We start from the raw sequence: 25,891 nt of genomic DNA, 5'->3' as shown, positions 1-25,891 counted from the left end.
ACATATCAGGAAACTAGCATAGTTTTCAGTGTCGTGTTATCCAAGGAGACACTTTATGTTAATGAATTAGGGAAGCCTCCAGCCCACAATTGCTGTTTGAAATGGTGATACCTATTCTGTTACGAGATACCTTTCTCTAAGCTTTTTTTCTTAAGCAACCCAAACTGGGGACCATTGTCCATCTTGAAAAAAGTGCATTTTGTCATTAGTTTGGGAGTTTTCTTTTCTTTTTTGTGGTCTGTCTGCATTTCTCATTATTCAGCTTCTCTAGATGACCTGGGGTTTTACGAGAAAGTAAAAAACAACAACCCCATCTAAGCTGCTTTTTGACATCTTGTCAAAATTAATTATAATGTTAATTAACTTTATAAATTTGTATCCTGCTCCTCTTCACTAGCTCAGTTTCTCAACTCACAAACTCCAAAGATCACACCATTCCCATTTCACCACCTGATCATGTGGGCCTTTTCTCCTTTTTCAGCTCGATGGTGTCCTTTTCTCATGTCTTTTTTGAGAAGTAGCACACACTATGCCAAGAACGGTCACACCTCAAATAACACATCCAAGCAGTTCCACTCCATCTATAAATATGGCCACAAAAATCATGACTGGAACTTTCTGGACTCACAAGCTTTATACCGTTCCTTATTTTAAAATCCCCAGGATAGATCTCCAACAGAACCAGAAATAACATAATGAAGCCCGTCAAATTGTGGATTTCAGATTTTAATTTGAAAGCCATAAACTGGTTCAGGTTTCATTAAAAGGGATATGAAAGAGATACTGAGGAGCTAAAGAGCCGCTTGTGCAGTAAACTCCACAGTCCAGAGGCTCATTGCATTAGATGTTCTCCCAAATATGAGAGGCTAGAAAAGGCCCAGCACTTGCATTTCAGTGGATGAAAACATAGACTGTGCTGAAACTCTTGTCTCAAAGCTCTTTGTGCAGAAATTCTAGTGATGCATATATAGCTGTTGACCAGAGCTTGTTTTCCATTTATTTATGGACCAACAAGTTACCCCCCCCCCCTTTTTTTTTTTAATGGAGCAAGCAGTAGCTGATTTTCTGCTGCTTCTGGTTGATGATCAATCCAGGAAGGACAACTGTTGGGTTTCTTAGGCCTGGCCCTGGCCCTCTATGCCCTGAGGCCTAGAGACAAAGAGGTCTTGTTCATAATAAAAGAGACAACAGGAGCTCCTACCTCTCTAGGGTGTGCTGAAACAGCTGGTTAAGCAAACGTACTGGGAAGAAGAGATCAGGGTCAAAGACTCATTTCCTGTCCTTTTCTGCCACTGGCTAAGTTGGGGAATCGGATGGACCAACAGGGACAGGTCTGTCAACCCCCCATGGATGTCACAGGCTTTTTCCTGCTAGCGTGCAGTTGTGAAGCTTGACTGAGATTGTGTGTACCTACCAGTCTTTTGTCTGCTGAAATGGCTCCCTGGGATAGATGGTCATGGGAGAAAGATGAAAGAAGGAGACATACTGCTCTAAAATATTTACGGGGTCTGAATGGTCCTTGTTTCTTGAGATGCTGAGAAAGAGGCAGCTTCACAAGTTCTTTCAGCTCGTGAAACTTCAGGACAAACTCGGAACTGCTACTAGGTGGAAAGGCCAAGCTGAAAGTTAAGACTGACAGTTTTCTGTACAGCCTTCAGGCTTCCATCTATTTGCACTGTTGTTGAAAGGGTTTATTTTAAGATGAGATGTCTGTGGGAAGTCTTTTGCCAGTCACCATAAATGAGAACATTTATAGTCAGAAAAGAAACTCAGCCAGATGTATTTATTCATTTATCATTTATTCATGTATAAAGTGCTCCAATCAGTTGCAATTCTGGACAGTGAACAACAAAGCAAAACTAAATCAAGCAGAATACTAATAAAGTTATTAAAAATATTGATATCCCTACAGAACCAAGATGAGTAGGCCAAAGCAATTTGAGCCAAAGGCATGGCAGTTCCTGTAGCCTAGTGCTATGCCATATAAAGCTTTAAAGGTGATAACAAACTGAGTCTGGAAGCATTATAGAAATCATAGCAGTTTCCTATCAGTTCCCATCAGTTTCCTATGAGTTCATACAGATGTTAAGTAGTATCCATCCCAAAATGCTATGAACACCTTTATCCACAAAGAAACCTGTTGTTCTGCCAAATTTTCTCTAAAGGGGTTTGGATACCACTGGACAGTATGCAGATAAAAGAAGCACAGAGGAGACCTAATGCTTGCCCCCTTCTGTTATTAGTATGTAGGCTCACATGTGTCAGCCCTTAAAGGTAGACCAGATTAGGATTCTGAAGTCATGCTTACCTATATTATTTTTATAATAAATATATAGTAACAGAATCTTGCAAGTCTGATTGTGCTTCCTCCTTCCCTCTCTTTCTTGATCTTTAAGAGACCTCAGAGGGTTTTTTCTGAGGTGTTTTCTCAGGTTACAATTCTGCCCCAGACTGAGGTTTCTTTTATCTGACTGTTAACTTAGTAGTGTTTCTTCCTCCTGTCCCTCAAGGCCATTTCCTCTTCCTACTACAACATATGAGCATTTTCCAGTACTCCATCATGGCTACTTTTGGCAGTCCATCACTGCTGCTATAAGCATGTTTTCAGTTACTTAATTCACCTCACCTCCTCAGTGAACTAAGGAATGGCTTGGGAGCAGCAGTGGGGCAGAGTCCATGAACCAATCTCATTCAGCACGCTTGCCATTTGCAAGTTCTAGACAGAAACAAATTGCCAGGAAAAAAGAAGACCCCTCTAAAATCCTGAACCCATTAGTCACCTGGGACAGATCCTTTCAAAAGGTCCATTGCCTGTGCAGATGTCCAGGGCTTCTGTGTGATCTGCAGTTTGACAAGGAAGTGGTCTCATCGTGTCCATCTTCAGATCACATCTTCCATTATCTTTGCTCCAAAATAAAGGCCAGTGGCGAGATCAGTGGCAAACAAATTAAATAAATGCCTATCTTTATCCTTAGGCTTTGTAATCAGTATTTTTTTTAAAAAAAAAGTTAGTTATCCTTACTCATTCAGACGATGCAAACTGATTTCCCAGGTGCTCCTTCTAATTAGAAAGACACTTTGGAATTTTAGAACCAATAGCCCAGTGTTTCCCGACTTTGGCCACTTGAAAATATGTGGACTCACCTCCCAGCTATGCTGGCTGGGGTGTTCTGAGAATTGAAGTCCACACATCTTTAAGTGGCCAAGGTTGAGAAGTACTGCACTAGACTATCATAGTGCAAATCTTGGGGTTCTTGGTACAGATGTAACTGATGATGTTACATAGTTTGGTAATGAAACATCTGCAAGAAAGCAACCAAGCTCAGAGAGCACCAAGGACCCTGCAATTCAATCCTGAGCTACAAATCGACACTTCTATCGGTTGTGCAAACCTTGAATGGAAGAAAAGCAGGAACGTCTCATGTTCTGTCCTCATTAGCATGGTTTCCTCCAGTGGGCAAACAAATGCTCCTGGAAAGCCCACAATGCAACAGAAAAGCAACAGACCATCACCGCACATCACTTGAATTTGGCTTTCATAGATGCAAGTGGAAACTTTAGCACACATATTCTGATTCCTATCAGCAGCAGCCAGCTTGACTAATTCTGTTTTATTTAATATACATTTCCAATGACTGCAAAACTCCCAGGCATTCCAATACTTAACCCTCATTCTTCAGCTCTCCAATTCTGCTAGTATTCAACATTCATATTTGCTAAAAAAAAAAATAGTATTTTCTCTAAACATGTAGACCCCAATGTCCCCCCCACAATCAAAAGTAATTCAGTTGCTGCTCTTACACCAACAAATTTGTCTTTTGTTTACAAAACTCGGCTTTTAGAAGTTTAGAAGAATGATCACAAAATTTTATCTGGGAGCTAGAGGGTTAAAGAACTGGATTTGGATCAGGGACTTCACTTCCCAACTTGGTTATGGCTATGTATAGTCAATGGACACCGTTTCCCCTCTTATTTTTGCAAATAGCAACAACCTAATTTGTGTTGGGAGTGTGACTTCAGTGGAACTTCCTGTTCAGCACTTCCCAACTCTCTATCTTCAAAGAGCAATGGGATGTTGATGGAGAATTCACTGTTTACTCTGCATCCCCTCTTTATTTATTTGTGGATTTTGCTATAAGATTGCTCATCTCGGGAGACTTCCCTCTGCCCTTAGTTCCTAGCCATACATGCACAGAGCACTTGCTCTCTACAGTCTTTTCCTGGCAGGATACAGTTAACTTAGAGCTAGGTCCTGGCTGCCTCTATTTAAATATGTCTCCTGTTCTACAACCCCTCCTTTGCAAATCATTGCTTAGGCCAGATTCCCATTTGTCAGGTGCAAGCAACCAGTACTGCTCGTGAATAGGCCCAAGTAGATACTTTATTTCTGATTGCCTATTTTATAAGAATCTTGCCAGAGTGTCTGCCTTCCCTTGGGAAATGGCAGATATGGACTTCAGGGTTTTTGCTCAGATGTTTGCTCCCACCAACTGACTCCAGGCTAGAATGATTTTTTACTCACCTTAGAAGGGCCCCTCTGCTTCAGCAGGTGATTCCATCATACCACTCTTAGGGATGCATATGCACAGACAAATGCAAATCCACATTCAACATTACAAACCACATGAAAAACTATTAATTAGCTATTAATATGGATATGATAGAATTAGTAGCTTTATTAGCCAGCCTCTCTTTCTATGTTTCTTGCTCCCCACACCTTTTCTCCAAGAGGTGTTATTATTTTTGACATTGGAGGGGGGATGTCAACCATTTGATATTTCAAACCATAATTAATTAACCATAATTAATATAATTTACCCATTTACCCTGGAGTGAGATCAAAGCACATGAACCAGCCACAACAGACCCATTGGTGCATTGTCCGATGCAATTAGCATGGCAGGAGAAGGCAGAGCTTGGAGGAAGGAGTATTCCTTCTCCAGATGCTTGTCCAGGTCAAGAGCAGATGAAAACATGGAAACTGCTGAGTTCAGCATGTGTGGGGATTGAAGGAGCATTATCTCAGAAATGCCTTTAAGCTACTGAGCACAAGATTAGAGCCTGGGGAAAACCTTGGGGCTGTCTCTATGTGGCCCTTCTTCAGTTGCCCTTGCTCCACATTGGGTGCTTCAGAACACCTGATTCCCACTTCAGCAAAATCCCTCTAAGCCAGAAAGTGGCTGTTATTGGCTCAAGGAGGGAGCACCAGTAGGCACTGAAGACGCTCAAGAGACAAGGAAGAATCTGTCTTGACTTAAGGCTGGGTTAGAGAAGAAGGCATCTCCAACAGGAAAGCACTGGAGCCTCCTCCCAAGGCTTTGCTGGGAATCCCCTTTCACTGACTGAAGGCAAAAAAAAACCAAAAAAAAAACCAACTGGGTGATGGGTTCAGGTGCGAGTGTGGAGGAAAAGCATTCTCGGGAGCTGGAAAAAAAACTCAAGGAAGATGCCGAGAAGGATGCCAGGACAGTTAAGCTGTTGCTTCTTGGTAAGTAACTTCTCCAAAAAAAGTCACAGTGACCTAGTCCACATTGTGGGAGGCACTATCAAGGAGTTTTCCCCCCCTTTTCCTACAGCATCTCATTCACTTGCATGCCTGGGTGGAAGGAAAGCAGTGTGCATTTCATTCAGAAGCAGAGCAATCATAACCCAGAAGGTCTTCTGTCCCATCTTCTGTACTTGCAGAGTGGACAACAACATTAGGAACTCATGAAAAGGCAAAGCTTTAATCCAAGTCCTATGAAGATTTATCTCTATTATACTGTATTTATTTATCAAATTTTAAAATCGCCCCTCTCCCTCACGGAGGGACTCTGGGTGGTGTACAGATAAAATAGCAAACCATAAAAACAGTATATAAAATTTAAAAAGGCAAAAATGAATTAAAAATCAATATGAAAGATAATTAAAAGGTGGGAGGAGATCTTTCAGGTGCTAACTAGCCCCACAGCTGCATGCTCCTATGTAAGCATGCAGTCCTGTGCAAAGCCAAATGCATGGTGTAGAATAGTGGTACCTGGGTCAACAATATTGACTGTGAGTGGGCTCCAGGTGTCCTAGTGGGCCACCACTTAAGTACGAGTGAGCGATGTGCTGCAGCTGCCAAAAAAGCTGATGCATCCTAGGATGCATCAACAGAGGGATAGTTTCAAGATTATGAGAAATTACAGTGCTGCTTTATACTGCATTAGTGAGGCCACACCTGGAATACCTCATCCATTTCTGATCACTAAAATACAGAGAAGATGCTGAATCCCTAGAAAGAGTGCAGAGAAGAGCAACGAAGATGATAAGGAGTCTGCATCCTACAAAGAACAGTTAAGGGAGCTCGGTATGTCTAGCCTAATAAAGAGAAGAATTAGGGGTGATATGATAGTTGTCTTTCAGTACATGAGAAGCTGCTACAGAGAGGTGGGGGTCAACTTATTGTCCAAAGCTCCTGAAAGTAAGACAGTGGATGGAATCTCATTTAAGAGAGATCCAACCTGGAACAAAGAAGAAACTTCCTGACAGTAAGAACAATTAACCAACAAAGCAACTTGCCACCCTGAGTGGTGGATGCTCCATCACTGGAGGTTTTCGAGAAACGTTTGGACAACTATTTGTCTGAGATAATATAAGGTCTCCTGCCATGGGCAGGGAGTTGGACTAGCAAACATCCAAGTTCCCTTCCAGCCCTATAATTCTGTCCTATTCTCAATCCCAAACAAGGCTGCAGAGCCATGTTCTTACATCTTCCCAGAAGGCCAGGAGAGTGGGGGCCTGCCTTACCCTTCACTTATGAGACAAACATCAGAGGAAAAGATACCTGCACATTTTAGAGAAATGGGAACTTAAAGAAATTCTAGGTACATCTGCTGAGACATTGTTTATTCTGAGGGAAGCTTAAGGCACCTCATACCAGCTCCTGCTGCATGTTGATGTTGATTTCCTTTATCATTTGGGGGCTATGCATTTAAATCTCCCTGGATCCTTGCTCCTTCAAGACCTAGTTCTGCTAGATCCTCTGTTTTAAATATAGAAGCTGTACCCTACTTTTGCGCAGATGAAGAGAAGGATGGACTGAAGAACTGTAAGGACGGTTACCTTCTCTTGTATTCTTGGCAAGGCTTACTAAGCTAGTAAGTTAGCTCAGGGTTAGTTAGCTCAGCTTTCCCAAACCACATGTTCTGTAGATGTGTTCAGATTAGATTTTCAAGAATTCCCAGGCAGTAGAGCTAAAAGAGTATGCCAAATTAAAGCAGGATATAATATCTAAAACAACTTGGGTCTACATTTACTTTTGAGCAGCTCCTCTTTTTTTGGTAACACTGCACTGAGTTGCACAGGCATACAAACAATTGCTGCAAGTGAAATATAAGGAAAAGGCGGAAACACAACGGGCATTGTGAAATGGTTCTTTGTCAGAGAAAGATGCATTTAAAAATTACAGAAGAGCATGCTATTATTGGCTCATTCCCATAACCTCCAAGAGAGCCATAGCTGTATTTTTTTCAGCAACTTTGTTCCAGAATATTGATGAACATTCTCATCGGCAATACCAGCCAACCCACAAATTAGTGCAGCTGATGTACTTCCTTTTCCCACATTATTAAGGGGGTTAAATGAAGGGCTGGCCTGTGGGAAATGTTCTTCAGTCTTCTCTGGTCTGACTGGACCATTCAGATGTTGGGATTGGAATTCCAGACTGCCATAAGCCTATGCCTTCCGCACAGTACATGATAAGAGACAGCATGCTTCTGTTTCCCATCCTCAGCTGCGATGTTTTCATAACTTTGTATGCTAGAGCTGCCCTTTTTCTAGGAAGCACTGAGGATAAGCTGGCCTATGGCCCAGATCTCATTATCTTATTAGCTCTCCTGGAAAGGTGACCAAGGCTGACTTAGACCATTTTATGCTGACACCTTTGGTGATGGTAATCCTGCACAGATCTCTTGTTGCAATATAAGATGGAAAAGTCCTAAAGAGAAGTTCTTTAGCATTTAAAGACAACCTTTGGGGGGCAGAGGGAGGGAGGGAGGGAGGGAGGGAGGGAGGGAGGGAGGGAGGGAGGAAGGAAGGAAGGAAGGAAGGAAGGAAGGAAGGAAGGAAGGAAGGAAGGAAGGAAGGAAGGAAGGAAGGACTTAAATTAGGTCAAAAGGCCAGCATGTCTTTAGCTCAAGTTAACTTTTTAGAAATATCATATATGAAATATTTTGCTTTTGCTTTTTTCCTTCTTTAACACATTGTATTTCCTTTTTTAAATCACCATTTCATCAGAGGGAGTACTATCGTTTTTCCAGTATTGTGTGTAGATGGTGAAAAAAAAGAGTGTTAGAATGTGCGGAGATGCACAGGCTAACAATGGAAATAAAATAAAGAGATGAAACGGAATACTATTTGTTTTGGGACACATGGTATAACTGGTTAGAGCATAGAAGCAAAGAATAAGAATGTAAAAGTAAATTAAGATGTGACAATAAAGGGTAATATATATAGGTATGTAATTGCAATATTGATGCATTGTATAGAATAGATATGTATACAAAAGGAAAGGAAGAATAATGAAAATAATTTGTATGTACTTAGGAGATATATTGATACCGGAGCACTGTAAAAATCGAAATTGTGATATAAAATGAGGAAAACTATTTAATAATTTTTTTAAAAAAACAAAACCAACACATTGTATTTCCTAACCCAGCTGCCAAAGTTTGAAGATAGAAAAGAATTAAGATAGTTTGATCAAATATGAAGCCAGTAGGAAAGAGGGAATCTCCATACTAGGTCAAAGATTAGGTGAAGCTGACATCAGTGTGGAATATTGGAAAGATTTGCACATAAGGCTGGTATGAAATGCTATCTGAACTATCTGAAAAAAATGTCCATGCTAGATTTAAGCCCTCTTCCCAAATGGAATTCTTATAATATACTGTTGGCTGCTGAAAGAAGCCTATAATAACCACCCAGTGAGTTAGATTTGGCTGAGGAAATAGGAAAATAAATACACTAAATTGAATCTGAATCTTTCCACTTCCAATCCTGGATCTTAACCACCACATCAAAATGGTTTAATGCTCACTGTAAGTATTTAAAATTAATGAGTGATATGATAGTAGTTGCAATTCAAGTTTAGGAGTAATTAGTAGAGTTAAAAATCAGATGCTGACAGATTGAGCTTGCCCAGTAGTTGAAAAATCATTTGAATCCAATTGCAAAATGGTTGAATCTGTAATGAATTTATTATAAAACTGCTGCTGTTTTAAAAAAGAAATCAGCGAGATTACAATCTCCACAGACAGGGTCAAAATAAATACAACATAGGGATTAAGAAGCAAAATAAGGTGGTGTTTTGGTTAAATGGGAAACCAGGTAAGAGTTTAAAGATGTCTAAACGAAAAGGCCTTATTTTTCTAAAGTGTAATGAGGCACAAATGAAATGTAACTTAGGAGAGTGTAAAAGACCTACAAAAAAAGAGGGTGGGGAAGAGACAGATGGAAGCATTGATCCAGTCGGCCACAAGACTGTGACAAAAAAGCAGAAGTGGAAAAATGGAGTTTGAAAGTAGAACTGAGTGTGTTTTTCTCTCTCTGCCGCAAGCAGGGAGGGAAAGGTTGAACAACAAAGAGCTTAACTGGAGAAAGTGGAAGGCGATAGCTACTTTCTTTTTTGCAGCAAAATATCTGGTAGGGATTCCTCTCCCAATAAGAGAAAAAACCCAGAGTATTGACAGAAAAAAAAATTGCCGTTTGAAGAACCAAATGTAGGCTAGATCAGAAGGTCCAGGATGGAAAAGGGGCCTGGTGGTGCAGCTGGCTAATAGCCTGTTATTAACATTCAGCTGCCTGCAATTACTGCAAGTTCGAATCTCCCCAGGCTCAAGGTTGACTCAGCCTTCCATCCTTTCTAAGGTAGGTTAAATGAGGACCCAGTTTGTGGGGGCAATAAGCTGACTTTGTATAAATATACAAAAGTATGAAGGCTATTGCTTAACGCATTGTAAGCCGCCCTGAGTCTCCGGAGAAGGGCGGCATATAAATCAAATTAAAAAAAAAAAAAAAAGATGCAACCTGGAAGGAGAGATCAAGCTGCAGTGTGGGAGTGTTAGGAATGCTGCTACATGAGAATTTGCAGACTCAGCTGATGATTTAGGATGTTCTGCAGAAAAGGGAGTATATTTAATATGCACTGTGCTTTTAATATGAGTACTTGACCATTATGAATGCTACAGCAAGAGGACTAGCTTCAGAGCAACTTGAAGAAGAAAACAAATGATCTCTCTCTCTCTCCCTCTTTCTCTCTCTCTCTCTCTCTCTCTCTCTCCCTCCCTCCCTAATGCCTTCCCTCCCTCCCTCCCCCTCTCTCTCAGAATTGCCAGTTCTCAACTCAAACCTCTATGTATGTTAATGGAGGCAATTGATCTGATCCATTAACATTTCTCTCCCCATTCTTGGGCACCACATTCTTAAAACAAAGTGCAAAATTATTGAGGAGAGTCCATCGAGGATTTTTTGGGAAGACCAATTTTTTAAAATTCAGAACAAATCTAAGACTACGAAAGTCTGATGTTAATTTGAATTTGGTGCCATATAGAAAGCATTGGGAATTGGGAACAAATACAGTTTAGTCAGTGGTGAAATCCAATTTTCTTTTACTACCGGTTCTGTGGGCGTGGCTTGATGGGCATGGTGTGGCTTGGTGGGCGTGGCAGGGGAAGGATACTGCAAAATCTCCATTCCCTCCCTACTCCAGGGGAAGGCTACTCTAAAATCGCCATTACCACCCCACTCTGGGGCCAGCCAGAGGTAGTATTTGCCGGCTCTCCGAACTACTCCAAATTTCCGCTACCAGTTCTCCAGAACCTGTCAGAACCTGCTGGATTTCACCCCTGAGTTTAGTCTCTTTTTATTTTTTGTTCCACCAGGAGCTGGAGAATCGGGGAAAAGCACCATAGTCAAGCAAATGAAGTAAGTCTTCTTCCAACAATTCCCAGACATTCTTGCCATTGCAATTGTCAAATTCTATCCATAAGAAGTCTTTCTCATAGGAAGTGTTGAATCTGTCTACCCAACTTATTTTAAAAGATTGTTTTACTAAATGAATAAAATGGATTCCATAAAATAAGTAGCCTCTAGCAAGATTTTATTAATTTTATAGCAATGCAAATGAGGCCTGTATCAATACCATTGGCATCCTTCAAAAGTAAGACTGGTGTGTAACTGCTTTGCTTGGAAATCTCTTCCCCTAATCCGGGGAGGGGGGAGGGGAAACCACAATAGTGTGTAAGGTGATGGCATCCTTGCTCTCTGTATATTTCCTCTATATGCTTCATGTTTGAGGAAATTGAAAATGTACCAATATCCCAACAGCCACCTTATATTCTTATTTATTCTAGGTCTATCCAATAAGTTGCAACACTAAACTGAGTTTGATTGTACTTTAAAATATGAGGATGATCAAGATATATTAATGCTTAGCTGTAGCTATACCACATAGGGCTATAAGCTACAGTAGGAAATAAATGCTATACAAAACTGTATGTGATGTCCCCATGTAATCATTCATCATTTACCATTATTTAAAGAAGCCTTTATTTTTGCATACTATGTTTTTAGGTGCATATATAAAAAGTGTTGGGTATACATCAAAAACACCAACTATGTATGCAATCAAGAAATATATCTGTTAAAGATGTAATTCAAAAGATTCTCACACCATAAAGCCCTCGTGCAATTGGTTGCTTTTGGGCCTCCTGTGTTATATAAGCCCATCCCAATGAAAAGCCATGATTGATTATAGGAGAAAAGTTGGTATCACACCTTGTGTTAAAGCAAAAGCAAACAAATCCCGTGTACTAGCATTCAAATTTAGCATTATGTGTGAATTAGATTTACAAAGTATCTAATGGAATTCCATTCTTGAGAATCTTGGGATTGCAATCTCCCTTGATAACAGAAAAAGAAATCTGGAGGTAGTTATAATAAAACATTCAAGGAAAAATGAATGAGAAGCTAGGTCTCTCTAAAACAAGTAATTTGCCCGAGGAATTGGGAGAGGAAAAAGAGACAGTTGCATTTTGTTCAGAGTTCCTCAGATATACTTACTTAGTGCAGTGATTTTTAATCTTGGCAACTTTAAGATCTATGGATTTCAACTCCCAAAATTCCCCAGCCAACATCTAATATTCCTGAGAACTTCTGGATTGATTTTCTGTTGTTATATTCCATAGAATTATCCATAAAGATGGTTATTCTTTAGAAGAGTGCTTGGAATTCATCTCCATTATCTACAGCAACACCCTGCAGTCCATGCTGTCCATAGTGAGGGCAATGGGTATCCTGAACATCCAATATGGAGACCCAGCCAGACAGGTTGGTCAATGAGGAATGGTTATGTTCATATCTCGTTATTCTTGGGCTTTTATTTATTTATCAAACTTATATGACAGCTCATCTCACCAGAAGTGACTTTCGTCCAGAGGTCTTCAAACTTGGCAGCTTTAAGACTTGTGGACTTCAACTCCCAGAATTCCAGGGCACCATGCCTAAGGAGATGTCTGACATCATTGACCGACTCTGGAAAGAGTTCTGGGAGTTGAAGTCCACAAGTCTTAAAGCTGCCAAGTTTGAAGACCTCTGCTCTAGTCATAATAAATATATAAAAACTATTATTATAAAAGTATAAAACAATCATTCAAAGTTAAAGCATTATTAAAAATTATCTTCCACAACAAAAATGGCTGATAAAAATTAAAGGAAATGGAAATGGGGAATGGGGAATGGACAGTTAATGCGATTTGGAGAATTGGGATGATACAAAGATCCAGAGAAATTAATTCCAAAGATAGCAAAAAGAATGCAGGTCAGAGAAACTCAAAGCTCAAAGCAATCATCATTCTAACTCTTTTTGCCCAGATTACTCTTTTCAGTGAGAATCCCTTTCCCCCTCCCTCTCCATCTCTCAGGAAAGTCTCATTGATTGAACTTCATCTTCTGTCTCAATTGTAGGATGATTCCCGCATGTTGCTGCACTTAGCGGATACTATTGAAGAGGGCACCATGCCTAAGGAGATGTCTGACATCATTGACCGACTCTGGAAAGATACGGGCATCCAGGCCTGCTTCGATAGAGCCTCAGAGTTCCAGTTGAATGACTCGGCTGGCTAGTAGGAGATCTTGACTTAGAAACTTTGAAATGGAGGTCATAGTTTGGATCGGGGGATTATTATGCGTGTTCAGGATGATTCCCAGCATGGCTTAGTTACAATGGAAGATACTAGATGTAGATGGGGCATATGTCTCTTTTCACATTTTATTCAGGCCTGATGCTTGCTTAGGCCCTTTCTTAACCAGCTGAATTCCTATATATCTGCCTCAGGTGGAAAGAGAAAGATTGTTCCCACACTACAGGCAGATGTAATGGAATACAGAGTCAGAGGAGAGTAGTTTTATAGCCAAAGTGGCAACTTTCAACCACTGCAGTAGGCAATGTGTACCATCTCCTTCCTTCTAGGAACCCATATAAGATGTACAGAGGACCTTAACTGGATTGTTTCTCTGAGTGGGTGTGAGGGGAAGAGAAATGTTTCCTGGGATTCTCTGGCCTCCTTGCCAAAAGTGATCTTATCCGAATATTCTCCCTAAAAACTCTGTTTCTTTCAGACCCCACTTTTCTTCAAGAAAAAAAGAGGCCCGATATTTCAAAATCCCACAGTTTATCTAATATCTTAGAGAGCAAAGCTGAAAGATCCAAGTTTTTTCTGCATCAATTACATTATAGAACTATATTTCTATGTCTGCAGTTACCTGAATGACATGGCACGGTTGGTAACTCCTGGATATGTTCCCACAGAGCAGGATGTTCTCCGCTCTAGAGTTAAGACCACCGGGATCATTGAAACCCAGTTTTCCTTCAAGGATCTTCACTTCAGGTATTGTATGTCCTAAGCCTGTGATGGCAAACGGAGCCATGTCGCCTGGCACACACAGCATCGCCCATTCCTCTTCTGGGTTTCTGATGCACATGCGCACGTGATGATCAGCTGGCCTTTGTGCATGGAGCAGTGCTGGAAACCAGAAAAACTGGTCTTCCATTTTCCGGTGTGAGCATGCTTGCTGGCCAGCTGATCAGTGCATGCGCATGTGTGCCAGAAACCGGAAGACTTGCTGAAAACCGGAAGTACCTTATCTGGCACGCACATGCCCCCTGGGCAGCTTCCTGGTTGTGACCCTGACAAGCGTGTGCACAAAGTGCTCCCTTTTCAGCACCTGGTGCTGTGCACACTCCATTTTCGGCACTCAGTGTTGAAAAGGTTCGCAATCACTGTCCTAAGCAGTGATCCACCAATAAGCAGATCATCATCTGAGTCTAATAGCCTTACTTTCAATAAGTCAGAAAATGGTTTTTTAAGATTTTCAATGTTCAAAATTGTTCACTGGACAATAGAAGATAAAAGGCTAAGTGGGTGTGGATATATGTGATTTGTATGTATCATGGCTGGAGCTGCAGTCTCTCCTCCTGGTCACCATTTCTATTGGCATGTGAGATGAATCAGAAATTCTGTTTTGTGATGGGTTAGGATGCAAGAAAGTCTTTGCTAAAGGCTTCTATAGTAAAGAAAAATGGTTGATATAATTCATCCCATGGAAATTCACTGAGTGATTTTTGGGCCAGCCATTCACTTAGGCCATTCACATTTTTGTTGGGGATAAAGATCTCCTTGAACTCCAGAAGAAAAGATGGAACATAAATTTCCACTTTTAACATAAGAAAAAAAAATAGTAACAATTTAAAAAACCGGAGGGAATGTGTCTTCTCAGAGCATAGTATCTGAAATTCAGATCATATACATTAATCTTTCACACCGAGCCCTGGAAACAGACAGAAATCAACACTGAAGACTAGAAGTAATCTGATAATCTAGAACAGCTAGTGAACAGGAAAGAAGAGAAGGACAACGATGACGATGAAAAACTGATCATATCTGCATTGTCTGAAATACCTCATGTGCACTTATCCAGGAAGGAGTATGAAAGTTTAAGAAAACCACTTTTTATTTTTGTGAGGATGCACTGCCCCCTACTGATGCAGGTTTCAAATAACCAAACTTCCATCTGAATAAAGAGATTTTCAAAGGCATTTTATTATTTTCTTCAATAGCCCTTCACTTCTTGTTCGTACAACTTGATGGGGCTTTTCCTAATGACTCTTTTTCCCCCCATATGTGTAGCTTGCATTTCCTTATTTTTCTATTTCAATTAAATTGATAAAATACAGAATTCTATTTCAAGATCTTATTTAAAAAGAGAGATACTTTTGCAGTTCATCCCAGGTTGTAGCTGAAAGCAGCAGCTGGGAAAATACAACTCCTGACCTGAACTACTATGAAAAAGGGTAGTCAAAGAACTTGCAGGTTGTTAATCTCTCGCCTTTGACCTTTTCCTTGGCTGTCAGAGTTGACAGTGAAATATGCAAAGTTGTTCCAGCGCCCAATGAAGAAATTCCTTGCCAGATCTTTCTGCCCAATCAGTCTTGGTCCACAGTTCCCAGCTTTCCAAATCCCCATTACTTGACCACTTCCTTCCTACCTACTTGCACATTGTCTGCCTCTAGATTCTATGTGAGAGTTGGTTCCCTTTCCTCTTATTTCTACTTCCTCTTCCTGGGCTCACCATATGCTTAACCCAGTCCAAGTTTTCACTAGTGGTTGTGAAAGCATACCAGTTCAGTGACTGGGATAAAAGTCACCATTTTAGGGAGGCTTGCTCCAGGAAGTGCATGAAATCCCCAGGAGTCCTGAAGGAGAGTCCTACCAGTAGCATCTTCAGTTACTTCTCCATCAGGTAGACAGGTAATAGGATTGACTAAATGAGATTAACCCAGTGTTTCTCAGCCTTGGCAACTTTAAGATGGGTGAATTTCAACTCCCATCATAGGAATTCTGAGAGCTGAAGTCCACCCGTCTTAAAGTTGCCAAGGTTGAGAAATACTGGATTAATGTAACCCCTGCCTGATCTATTTTGGTTCAAATGTAATATCAGCGTTGGTTTCGTAGTTCGTGAATCTTTTTTGTATGTGTGTGTGTTCCTATAATACATTACCCTCCTACGGTTAGCTTAGTTTTGGAAATATGACTGATACACTCCAGTGCTCTTTATTTTCTGAGCCTGCATTTCAGATTACTGCTTACTCTGCCCCACACTCATCATTTCTAACCCCCTTTACCTGTCATCCCTTTAAATTCTTTCTCAATTGGTTTTCTACAATTCCTTCAGACAACTTGCTTTTTCACATCTGTCCTTGAGTGAGCCGCCTTGATTTTCTTAATTAAATGGCAGGACTTATTTTCTCTGCAAAACTATTATTGGCCCTGCAGCTTTAAATCCTGCCAGACAGATAATGTTGCTTCTTCTCTGAAAATATAAACTTGAAGCATTCTGGTATAATTCTTTTGTGAATAGCGCTGAAGTGGGAGAGCCAGTTCATCATGAGAAGTGCAGTAAAGTATTCACAAGTCACAATTCTGGTTCTGTCCACTTCTGTTTAGTCAATTTCTCTTCTGCCAATATTGTCTTCGTTGCGGTCTGTTTCTGTGCTGGATGTAAATTTGCCTTTAAAACATCAACATAAGAAGAAATGCGCTTTTCCATGCATTCTTCCTAACATAACTTTTAAGACTTTTCCACAATAAGTGAAATATTTTCTTTAATATGGATATTTGGGTATGTATGTTTTGAAGTCTGAACTGAATTAAAAGAAATGGACAAATTGAGGTTTCTATTATTTTAGGCTATTCTGTTTCTAATATTCAAAACAGGTACAAGTACTGCTCAGCTTATGCCTGTAATGGAGCCTGGAATTTCCATGTTACACCATGCCAGTCATAAGTTAAGGCAGCTACATGACTGAGCCGATTTTACATTTTTGAGGGAGGTCACTATGTCAATGCGGTGGTCATAAAGCAAATGCCACTGTAGTTGTAAAGCAAATGCCATATTAAGCAAATACACTCATTTCTATGGGTGCTTTTGCCAGAAACTGGCAAAAAAGATCAAACTGGAAAAAAACACCCTAAATTGAGATCTCATGATGGTGGAATGCTGCAACCATCAATAGAGGCGAGTAGGTTGCCAAGTGGCCAAAATGCAGTCATGTGAGTGTGTGTGTGAGTGAGTGAGTGACCATTGGAATTCCAGAACTGGGTCATAAGTAGCTTTGGAGGGGAAGTGTTTGTTATAACTTTGAACAATCGCTAAGTAACCGATCATTATGGGAGGACTACTCTATTGTGAATTAAATAAAAATATGAAATTAAAGCATTTCTTTTAAAATTCTTGATCACACCAATTCCTCAACTTCCTGGCAGGATGTTTGATGTCGGAGGCCAGCGCTCAGAACGCAAGAAGTGGATCCACTGCTTTGAAGGCGTCACCTGCATCATCTTCATTGCTGCTCTCAGCGCCTATGATATGGTCCTGGTGGAAGATGATGAAGTGGTAAGGAGCATCCAAAGTTATCTTCCAACTCTTCTGATTATAGCAAATGAAAGAGATTGGATAACCATTTCTCTGAAGTGGTATAGGGTTTCCTGCCTAAGCAGGGGGTTGGACTAGAAGACCTCCAAGGTCCCTTCCAACTCTGTTATTCTATTCTATTCTATTCTATTCTATTCTATTCTATTCTATTCTATTCTATTTTATTCTATTCTATTCAAGATATTACACATTTTTCAATCAAGATTTAAAGGGGCAAGGTTTTTTTAATTCTGAAATACTTCTGAAATACTACTTTATTCTTTACTTCTGAAAAGGAGATTGCTATAACCTGAAGGTAAGTTTCACAAGTTTCATGCCATTCTATGAGCTGTAGATAATGGAGAAGGGTGGGGACTATACACAACTCAGCTAAAATAAAAATCATAGGGATCAATTGACAATTGTGGCACACACACACACACACACACACACACACAATTCATTTGCTTTTCTACTTTCATAGGAATCCCACCACAGGCAGTAAGGAAATCATCTTTAATTTAGGAAAGTTTTATCAGATTCGTCCCAAAATAAAATTTCTGTTCCTAATAAGGGTTTTAGGGAAAAGTTGTTTGTTTTGTGTGCACATCTTTAGTTGCTGAAACGTAGCTGAACTGAATAAGGAGAACCAAAAGCACCCTGGGCTTTTCGTTTCTTGTTTCAGAATCGCATGCACGAGAGCTTGCACCTCTTCAACAGCATCTGCAATCACCGATACTTTGCCACCACTTCCATTGTTCTTTTCCTCAATAAGAAAGATGTTTTCCAGGAAAAGATCAAAAAGGCCCACCTCAGCATCTGCTTCCCAGATTATGAAGGTGAGTTCCAGTCAGCAGCATGCATGCTTGTGTGGACAAGGTCTTATTTTCTTTTGGGCTTGAAAATAAGCACTCGGGCTTATTTTTGGGGAGGTCTTATTTTTTTTGATGTGCAGGAGGCGGTGAGTGCGGGGGCTGACTGGAATGAGAACGCAGCTACTGCTGGCCCCACCCTCTCCATCCCACTGCCTGCTTACCCGCTAAAACAGGCCTAGCTCTTGGCACGCCCTGGCTTTCAATACCCCAGGCAGGAGCAGTCCAGCAGGGTGGCCGAGAGCAGCACTGCCAGGAAAGCGAAGTGCCCACGCGAGGCCAACAGCAGCATGGCCAGCCGCTTGGCCTTTTTAAGACTTTCGGGGATTTCAACTCCCCGAACTCCCCACAGGTCCCCCCCCATTTTCCTGCCAATCGTCATTTCCTTGTGCCAAAGAAGCGCAGAGGGAGGTGTTAAAAGTTAACATTTCAGAAATGTTACCTGCAGGGATCTCCCAGTGCAACGCTCTGCCGCAGCTTCGGAGAAAACCTCCACCTTCCCTGCACAGGATTGCAAGGCTGGAGGCTTCAGAAGGAGCATTTTTGGGATGTGCGTCTGTGCAGGGCTCCTCAAGGAAAGGACGTACTTGGAAGTAGAGTCTTACACTTCCAGTCAATTGTACAGTGATGTAGGAACATATAAACGTCACACTAGGTAACATGGAAAGTAACAAAAAATATTATATAGGTCATCAGGCTAAAACCTGACTGCCTAAAGGATGGTATCTGGTTTTGGCATTCTAAAATGCCAAATGATTCTTTTTGGAATCATTAAGATTCCAAAGAGAAAGGAACAGGTCCTTAGCGCTGCCCTACTGGATTAATTTCCTTCAGATGTTTGGATCATAATTTCCATTGGTTTGCTGGGCAACAGCTATGCTGACAGGGACCGATGGAAGTTGTAGTACACCACATCTGGCTGATGCCAGTTTAGGGAAGGCTGATTTAGATAAAGCCAGACAGGAAATTATCATGTTCCATGACCAGGAAAGAAATCAGCAATAAAAATGAACTTTAATTATCATCAACTATAGTCTCGTTCTTCCATCTTTATCTGCACAGGTTCTCTCTGTGGGGAGGAGAAAATAGTGCCCTGAACACCAGCTACTCTTAATATACTCTGGGAAGACCTCCAAGGTCCTTTCCAACTATTCTATTATATGGTCAGCATTATACTGGGCCTAAATCAGTGAGAATGATTTCTCACTCCCCTCTTGTATTCACACCTATCCTTGTTAACTTGTTGACTTTCTATACAAAGATATACTTGTTTGGATGGATGCAGCTGAATTTTGACAACCCTATAAATGACAGGGCGATTAGTTTTGTTCATGTCATCCAAAGTAATTCAAACCTTTGCATTTGGTTTCTTGGTCTTACTACAAACAATTTTGGGTGGAAAAGGCAAGTTATCTTCTATTTCTTTTGCTGTCGCCCACATGATCATGAGGACAGGACATTACTTTATTACAAGACATTTGTTTTGAAAAATAAAACACTAGAGGGCCTCAGTCCTCTGTGAAATAGGGCATACTTTTCTGCCACGTAAACCAGAATTTTGTTATTATCGGCTGTTTCTTCTAGGAACACATTTGTGTGTTCAGTATTTGTTGTTTTACAGTGTAAATTTAACCATCTTTGAGAGGAGGTGCCCATGTTATTGTTGCAGAGATGCCTTTCTTCTCAGTTGTTCCAATCCTGGAAGAAAAGACAACGTAATGGGGAGTGCAAAGTTGCTAAGAGTGTTGGGCAATTGACCCAACGAATCTTCTCAAAAAGTTAGTAAACTGTGTTGAGAGGTTTTTCAATCACTAAAAGGGCAGTAGACGCCCCATGTGCTTGGTCAAGTCAATCATACTTCCAGAATGCCTACTCTGCAAGCATTCAGAGATAAGTGATGTCAGAGGGTGACGATCAATAAAATAGGCAAAATTTTATTATCAAGGGTAGACTATTCCCTGGGAGGGAAGCTCTGTACAATGTAGTTGACCATTCAGCAATGAATACCAAACACTTCTCAACAACTGCAATGTTCAGTGTACTAAGATTCTGCTTAGTATAGATTGGTACAATTGTGAAATCCAAATTCTTTTACTACCAGTTCTGTGGGCATGGCTTGGTGGGCGTGGCATAGCTTGGTGGGTGTCGCTTGGTGGGCATGGCAGGGGAAGGATACTGCAAAATCTCCATTCCCACCCCACTCCAGGGGAAGGATACTGCAAAATCCCCTTTTCCTCCCCACTCCAGGGGAAGGATAAGACAAAATCTCCATTCCAACCCCACTCTGGGGCCAGCCAGAGGTGGTATTTGCCGGTTCTCTGAACTACTCAAAATTTCCACTACCAGTTCTCCAAACTGCTCAAAAGTTCTGCTACTGGTTCTCTAGAACCTGTCAGAACCTGCTGGATTTCACCCCTGGATTGGTATCATTTCCTCAATATGACGTTTTGTCTCATTCTGGACAAAGGAACAATATTCTGAGCCAAGAGGGCTCGTGTTACTCTATAGGTGAAGCTATTCCTTTGTTACCACCCATCTCTCTGCAGGGACCAATACATATGAAGATGCAGGTGCCTATATCAAAGTCCAATTCCTGGAATTGAATATGAGAAGGGATGTGAAGGAAATCTACTCACATATGACCTGTGCCACAGACACAGAAAATGTCAAGTTTGTCTTTGATGCTGTCACTGACATCATCATCAAGGAAAATCTGAAGGATTGTGGCCTCTTCTGATTGCAAGTGTTTGTTTTTCCTAACTTGGTTGGCTCTGGCAAGGCAAGATCAGATGGGTGGGTAGATATGGAAGGCAAGATGAGGGGGACTTACCTTGAATAAAAACCCTGTTCATTGAAGCAACATATATATTTAAGCCAATTAAAGTTGTACAAAATTTCTGTAAAAGTGTCAAGAACCCTTCAGACAGGTTTTGGGGGGGGGGAAACAAGGGGTGTGTGTGTGGAGGCCAATGTTCAAGCCAGGTTTTTATCTAAGTGCATATATAGGATAATGGGGAACCTTCAAGATATCCAAATTGAGCCTTATCAAATATAATCAAATGGCAAGTTGCAATAAGGGCTCTCCCAGTTTATTTGGGAGAAGCAAAAAAGGTAAATTTCCCAGTTCTTGGAAATATATATTCCAGCTGTTATTCTCTTCTGCAAACACTGCAACAGTGATGTAATGTCTAATACCAGTGGAAACACTGGGTTTGGAATTTTCAGGCCTTTTAGGGATTTTTTGAAACCTGGAAAGTCTGTTGCTTTTTATTGTAAATTCAGAACAGCTAGATGACAGCTGTCTAGCTTGGGCATCTCATGTTTAAAAGGGGTAAAAAGGAAACCCTGGTAAATGAAATTAAGCAATTTGCCACTGAATTTCAGGGGTGAAATTTTGGGTCAGTTGGGCATTATTAAAACTGCAATGAAAAATTACAGACCCCTGTGATTAGAGTGAAAGAAATTATTGGCATTGAGGGATTGCCACAGAGATTTACAGTAGGTAGGACCTGCACAATCAAAGAGTTTGCAGCTTGTTCTGAACGTTTCCGCAGAAATCTATGACTTCTAGCTCTGCTTGTGGTCTTCTTCAAGGCATTGTATGAACAACAATGTCAAGCAGACTCAGAATTAAATGCCTTGATCCAGCTGACCTCCTCTGATGTTCACAGAAGGTAGAGGGACTTAAAGAATACAACGTATGGAGCCAAAATGAAGCCAGACTGTAGGATCTCAGTCCTCCTGACTATGTAATACACCCTTTCTACAGACATTCCTGCTTATCTCGATTCAAATCAGCATTGTCAATTCAGCTAAGTAAAAGGGCAATAATTCCCACATTAGAGGGTTTTTTTTTCTCTGCAAATTCATACTATCTGAAATAATTATCCAGAGTCAAGAAAAAATACTTGTTCCATCCCAGGAATTGGGCTATACAACTCATGTTTAGCTTACCAATCTTTTTTTTTTTTTCCATTAGAAAAATCTGCTACTAGAGGTTTCCCAACTGTGGTATGCTTGCATTTTGACATTTCTTCATTTTTCAGCAGGAAAAGCATGCCAGCAAATTCTTTCTTCCAGTATCTGAACCACAGCTGTGCCTCTAAGGGATAAAAGCTGTTAGCATGTGTGGCCTTGCCTCAACAATGAACCTGCTTGCTGATACTGGCTAATTCTGCTAATGTCTTCTTCCTTGTTCACCCTTGATTTTTCGTTAACGACACCGCTTTCTCTGAATGAGTGGAAACATGGCGATTATCGAAACTATGCATTGTATTTTGGACCCATTTTTCTTCTAGTTTTGCACACTTGGGAGCTTCTGTGACAAACTTGCTCAATCTGTTCACAACAGAAAGGAGTAGTAATGAGACCAGACTTGCCAGTCAGAAGGCTGCCTGATGAAGATCAAATAGAAGCCTCCTCAAATCTGGTGATGGTCATCCCCAACACATGGCAACTAAAGAGGGTGTGTGTGTGTGTGTGTGTAACTATTTGTTACATACAGGTAACTGAGGTTTATGGTAGCTTCCACTTGTTAGTCATGAATTTGACCCTTCATCTTGGAAGGTATTGGTCAAGTCACTTAATATTATTTTGCTACTGGCAAACTCATCTGTGGTCCCAATTTTCTTTTTGCTGTACTGTAATAGGTCCTCCATTATTAAGTGCAAATTGAATGCAGAAAATAAGTAAAAATGACTGTTTGCATTGTGAACATTATGAAAAATATGTACAAACAACTAGACCAAGCTACAAGTGTTATATATGGCTTATGTGTTGCATTCAAATAACGTCAGATAATACTGTATGCATTCAGCATACTATTTCAAATATTTCTGTATCAGTGTGTATATTTCAATTTGGGTATTACAGCTGTTTAATAAAGATTGTAATACTTGCACCATCCAAGAAAACTTGGATGATAAGCATATTGCTGAAAAATTCATACATTTGTTTTGTTTCATCTTCCAGAACATCTGATAAAATGCATTATTACAGAATCTTTTTTTTTAAAGTCTTCCTTTACCTCTCACCAAATTATGTGTGCATCATGGACAATTCCATAAAGGTACAGTAGGAACAATCCTGGTATATTGCCTTATGTTTGATTTTTGGTATTTTCAGGTTAAAATCTCTGACCGAATGCTTTTCTTGAAAACAAGAAACAAGAAAAGCAAGGACATTTCTCTTAATGCCTCCTACTAGTTCAAGCAAGGAGAGGCAGCCAACATGCTGGATGCCCTGGCAGAAATTCAAGGGCCAATCACTGCAGCATGTGGGAAGACCAGAGGTTTCTGTTCTTTCTTCAGTATTTCCTTACAACACAAATCTTTTGATCTGTCTATCTAGATTATAAACCGAAGGAGGAACATATACCATAGAATAACAGAGTGGGAAGGGACCTTGGTGGTCTTCTAGTCCAACCCCCTTAACAAGCAGGAAACCCTATATCATTTCAGACAAATGGCTGTCCAATATGTTGTGAATAATCTCCAGTGTTGGAGCAACCACAACTTCTGGAGGCAAATTGTCCCACTGATTAATTGTTTTGTCAGAACTGTCATTTCTTAGTTCTGGTTGGTTCTCTTCTTGATTAGTTTCCATCCATCGCTTCTTGTCCTGCCTTCAGGTGCTTTGGAGAATAGCTTGAACCCCCTCTTTCTTGTGGCAGCCCCTCAAATATTGGAACTGAAATGTTGAAATACGTCACTGTATGTATTTAAGGAAAAACCATATTTGAAGATTATAACACATCTCCCTTTTTCTGTATTTAATTATTATTCATAATTTATATTTTCCCTTTCAACCTTATGGGACATTCTGCTCATGTTTACATATTTCAGAAAAAAACAAGCACTCACCCAGGCCACAAAATTCTTTAGCAGGACCAAACATATAGAGTAAAAGATGGCATGTTTCCAAAACAGGGATGTTTCAACTTTATAATGAGAGCATGTGCAATGTGGTGGGTTTTTTTTAAGTGTTTTGGGCTACATCTCCCATGTACCTCAATCATAATATCCAATGATCTTCCAGCTGTTGTCAAAAACATCTCCAAGGTTTTTTGGTTTTTTTTTAAAGTCTAGGAGAAGCTAACAAACCTGTATCACGAGCCAAGGAAATTCATCCAATCATTAAAATCCACCCTGAAATACTGCGCTCAAATATATTCGGAACGATGGAAGAAAAGCAACACACTTCAAAGAAGGCTTTCTTTCTACTTTTTATTATTTCAAACCATGTGAACAATTTGGTAAAACGTGATAAAAGCTAGGCTGCGTCTGACGGTTACTAATGGCCCAGTGCCCATCAACTGCACAGCAGGCAGGACCGCTTACATACAGCAGCGTTTCTTCAGCTGACACTACAGTTAGAGCTAAGAAAAGACATGAAAATAGACCTGACATTATACAGCAACCTCAGGTGCACCCTCAGGCCCCTGGGGTGGGGCACAAAGGAATGGAAAGAAGTTTGACATTGCTTAGTGGAATCTTAGCCCTTAGGAACCTAATTCTGTGGCCAGGAAGAAACACGTTTTAATGCATGGGCACTGCCCCCTCATAAAAAGCTTGGCCTGGTCCACAGCAAAAAAGGGAGAGAAGGGCTGGAAAACAGGGGAAGGAACCCACTGTATTCTATTCTAAACACAATGCACGTTGAAGCAAACTAAGGAACAGATGTAAACATACAGACACCCTCAAGGCACAAATTTACTAGAGAAGATGAGCTCATACTGGGCAACTCAACCATTTACTACTGGACATTTTAAATACGATTTTTTTTAAAAAGGGTTTCTTATAAAACAATAGACCAGCTTTTCCTGCACAAATTGACTCTTAAGGAATGTGTTTTGTTTTTGTTTTGTTTTTTGCTGGTCTGTGCAAATTACAGAGGTAGGAGCTGAAAAACTTGCTCCATGGCAAGAGCTCCACTTGATGGAAGGTTAAAAAAAACAAATGGACTGTAGATTGCTTTGGCAGGGCCAGACAGAAAGTTGCTTGGACAAAAATAAAGCAAAAGGGGGGGGGAAGGGAAAACACACCCCGAAAACCCACCTTGTATCTTAAAAAAGAAGGCAAAGAGCATGGCAAACATATCCAAAGCCCTCTGACTTGCTACCATCTGGATTTCAGTTAAAGAAAGAGAAGAAAAGGGCATATATAGAAATGTTACAACTATGGCAAGTAAACCAATCATTGGTACTTTAGTAAGGCTTTGTGGGCATAGGGAGAAGACAAACAGCCTGCAGGAGGCACCTAGACAGCACAGATCAGGGGAAACAATGGGCCCTGTCCCTTGGACAGGAAGAATTGCCAAAGTCTCATCATTAGGAATATTTAAAGGAATGGAACAAAACTTAAGAAGCAGAAGTTGTTAAATGATGCAGTCCTCCCTTCATCAACACCAGCCTCTTCCTCATATGGAGCAGTTCAAGTATCCTGCAGTGGGAAGAGCAAAAGGAAGTTCATATACACACTTACTGAAGACACTGGAGTTACAAAACTCTGTATTTGGAGACAGGGTGC

At 40.6% G+C, this 25,891-nt stretch overlaps 2 protein-coding genes across 3 annotated transcripts in view; one reads left to right on the top strand and one right to left on the bottom strand.

Moving 5' to 3' along the window:
- Positions 1-5,382: 5,382 nt before the first annotated feature.
- On the top strand, positions 5,383-21,102 carry GNAT1 (G protein subunit alpha transducin 1). The gene is made up of 8 exons (XM_070933742.1): positions 5,383-5,488; positions 10,905-10,947; positions 12,210-12,351; positions 12,988-13,145; positions 13,782-13,910; positions 17,346-17,475; positions 18,179-18,332; positions 20,912-21,102. Exons 1-8 carry the CDS (start codon positions 5,383-5,385, stop codon positions 21,100-21,102), a joined length of 1,053 nt encoding a protein of 350 aa, XP_070789843.1.
- A 3,468-nt stretch (positions 21,103-24,570) lies between these two features.
- GNAI2 (G protein subunit alpha i2) overlaps positions 24,571-25,891 on the bottom strand; it is a 108,566-nt gene continuing 107,245 nt past the window's right edge. For both annotated transcript variants that reach the window (XM_070937091.1, XM_070937092.1), the window contains exon 9: positions 24,571-25,804. The gene's annotated coding sequence lies outside the window, so the exon portion shown is untranslated. The remainder of the gene's footprint in view (positions 25,805-25,891) is intronic.

The sequence above is a fragment of the Pituophis catenifer genome, unplaced genomic scaffold (assembly GCF_029215685.1).
Source record: "Pituophis catenifer annectens isolate HBS135680 unplaced genomic scaffold, rPitCat1.0.hap2 SCAF_2, whole genome shotgun sequence".
Taxonomy (NCBI): Eukaryota; Metazoa; Chordata; class Lepidosauria; order Squamata; family Colubridae; genus Pituophis; species Pituophis catenifer.
The sequence above is the reverse complement of the archived record's forward strand: the minus strand, read 5'-3'. Positions and strand labels throughout refer to the sequence as shown.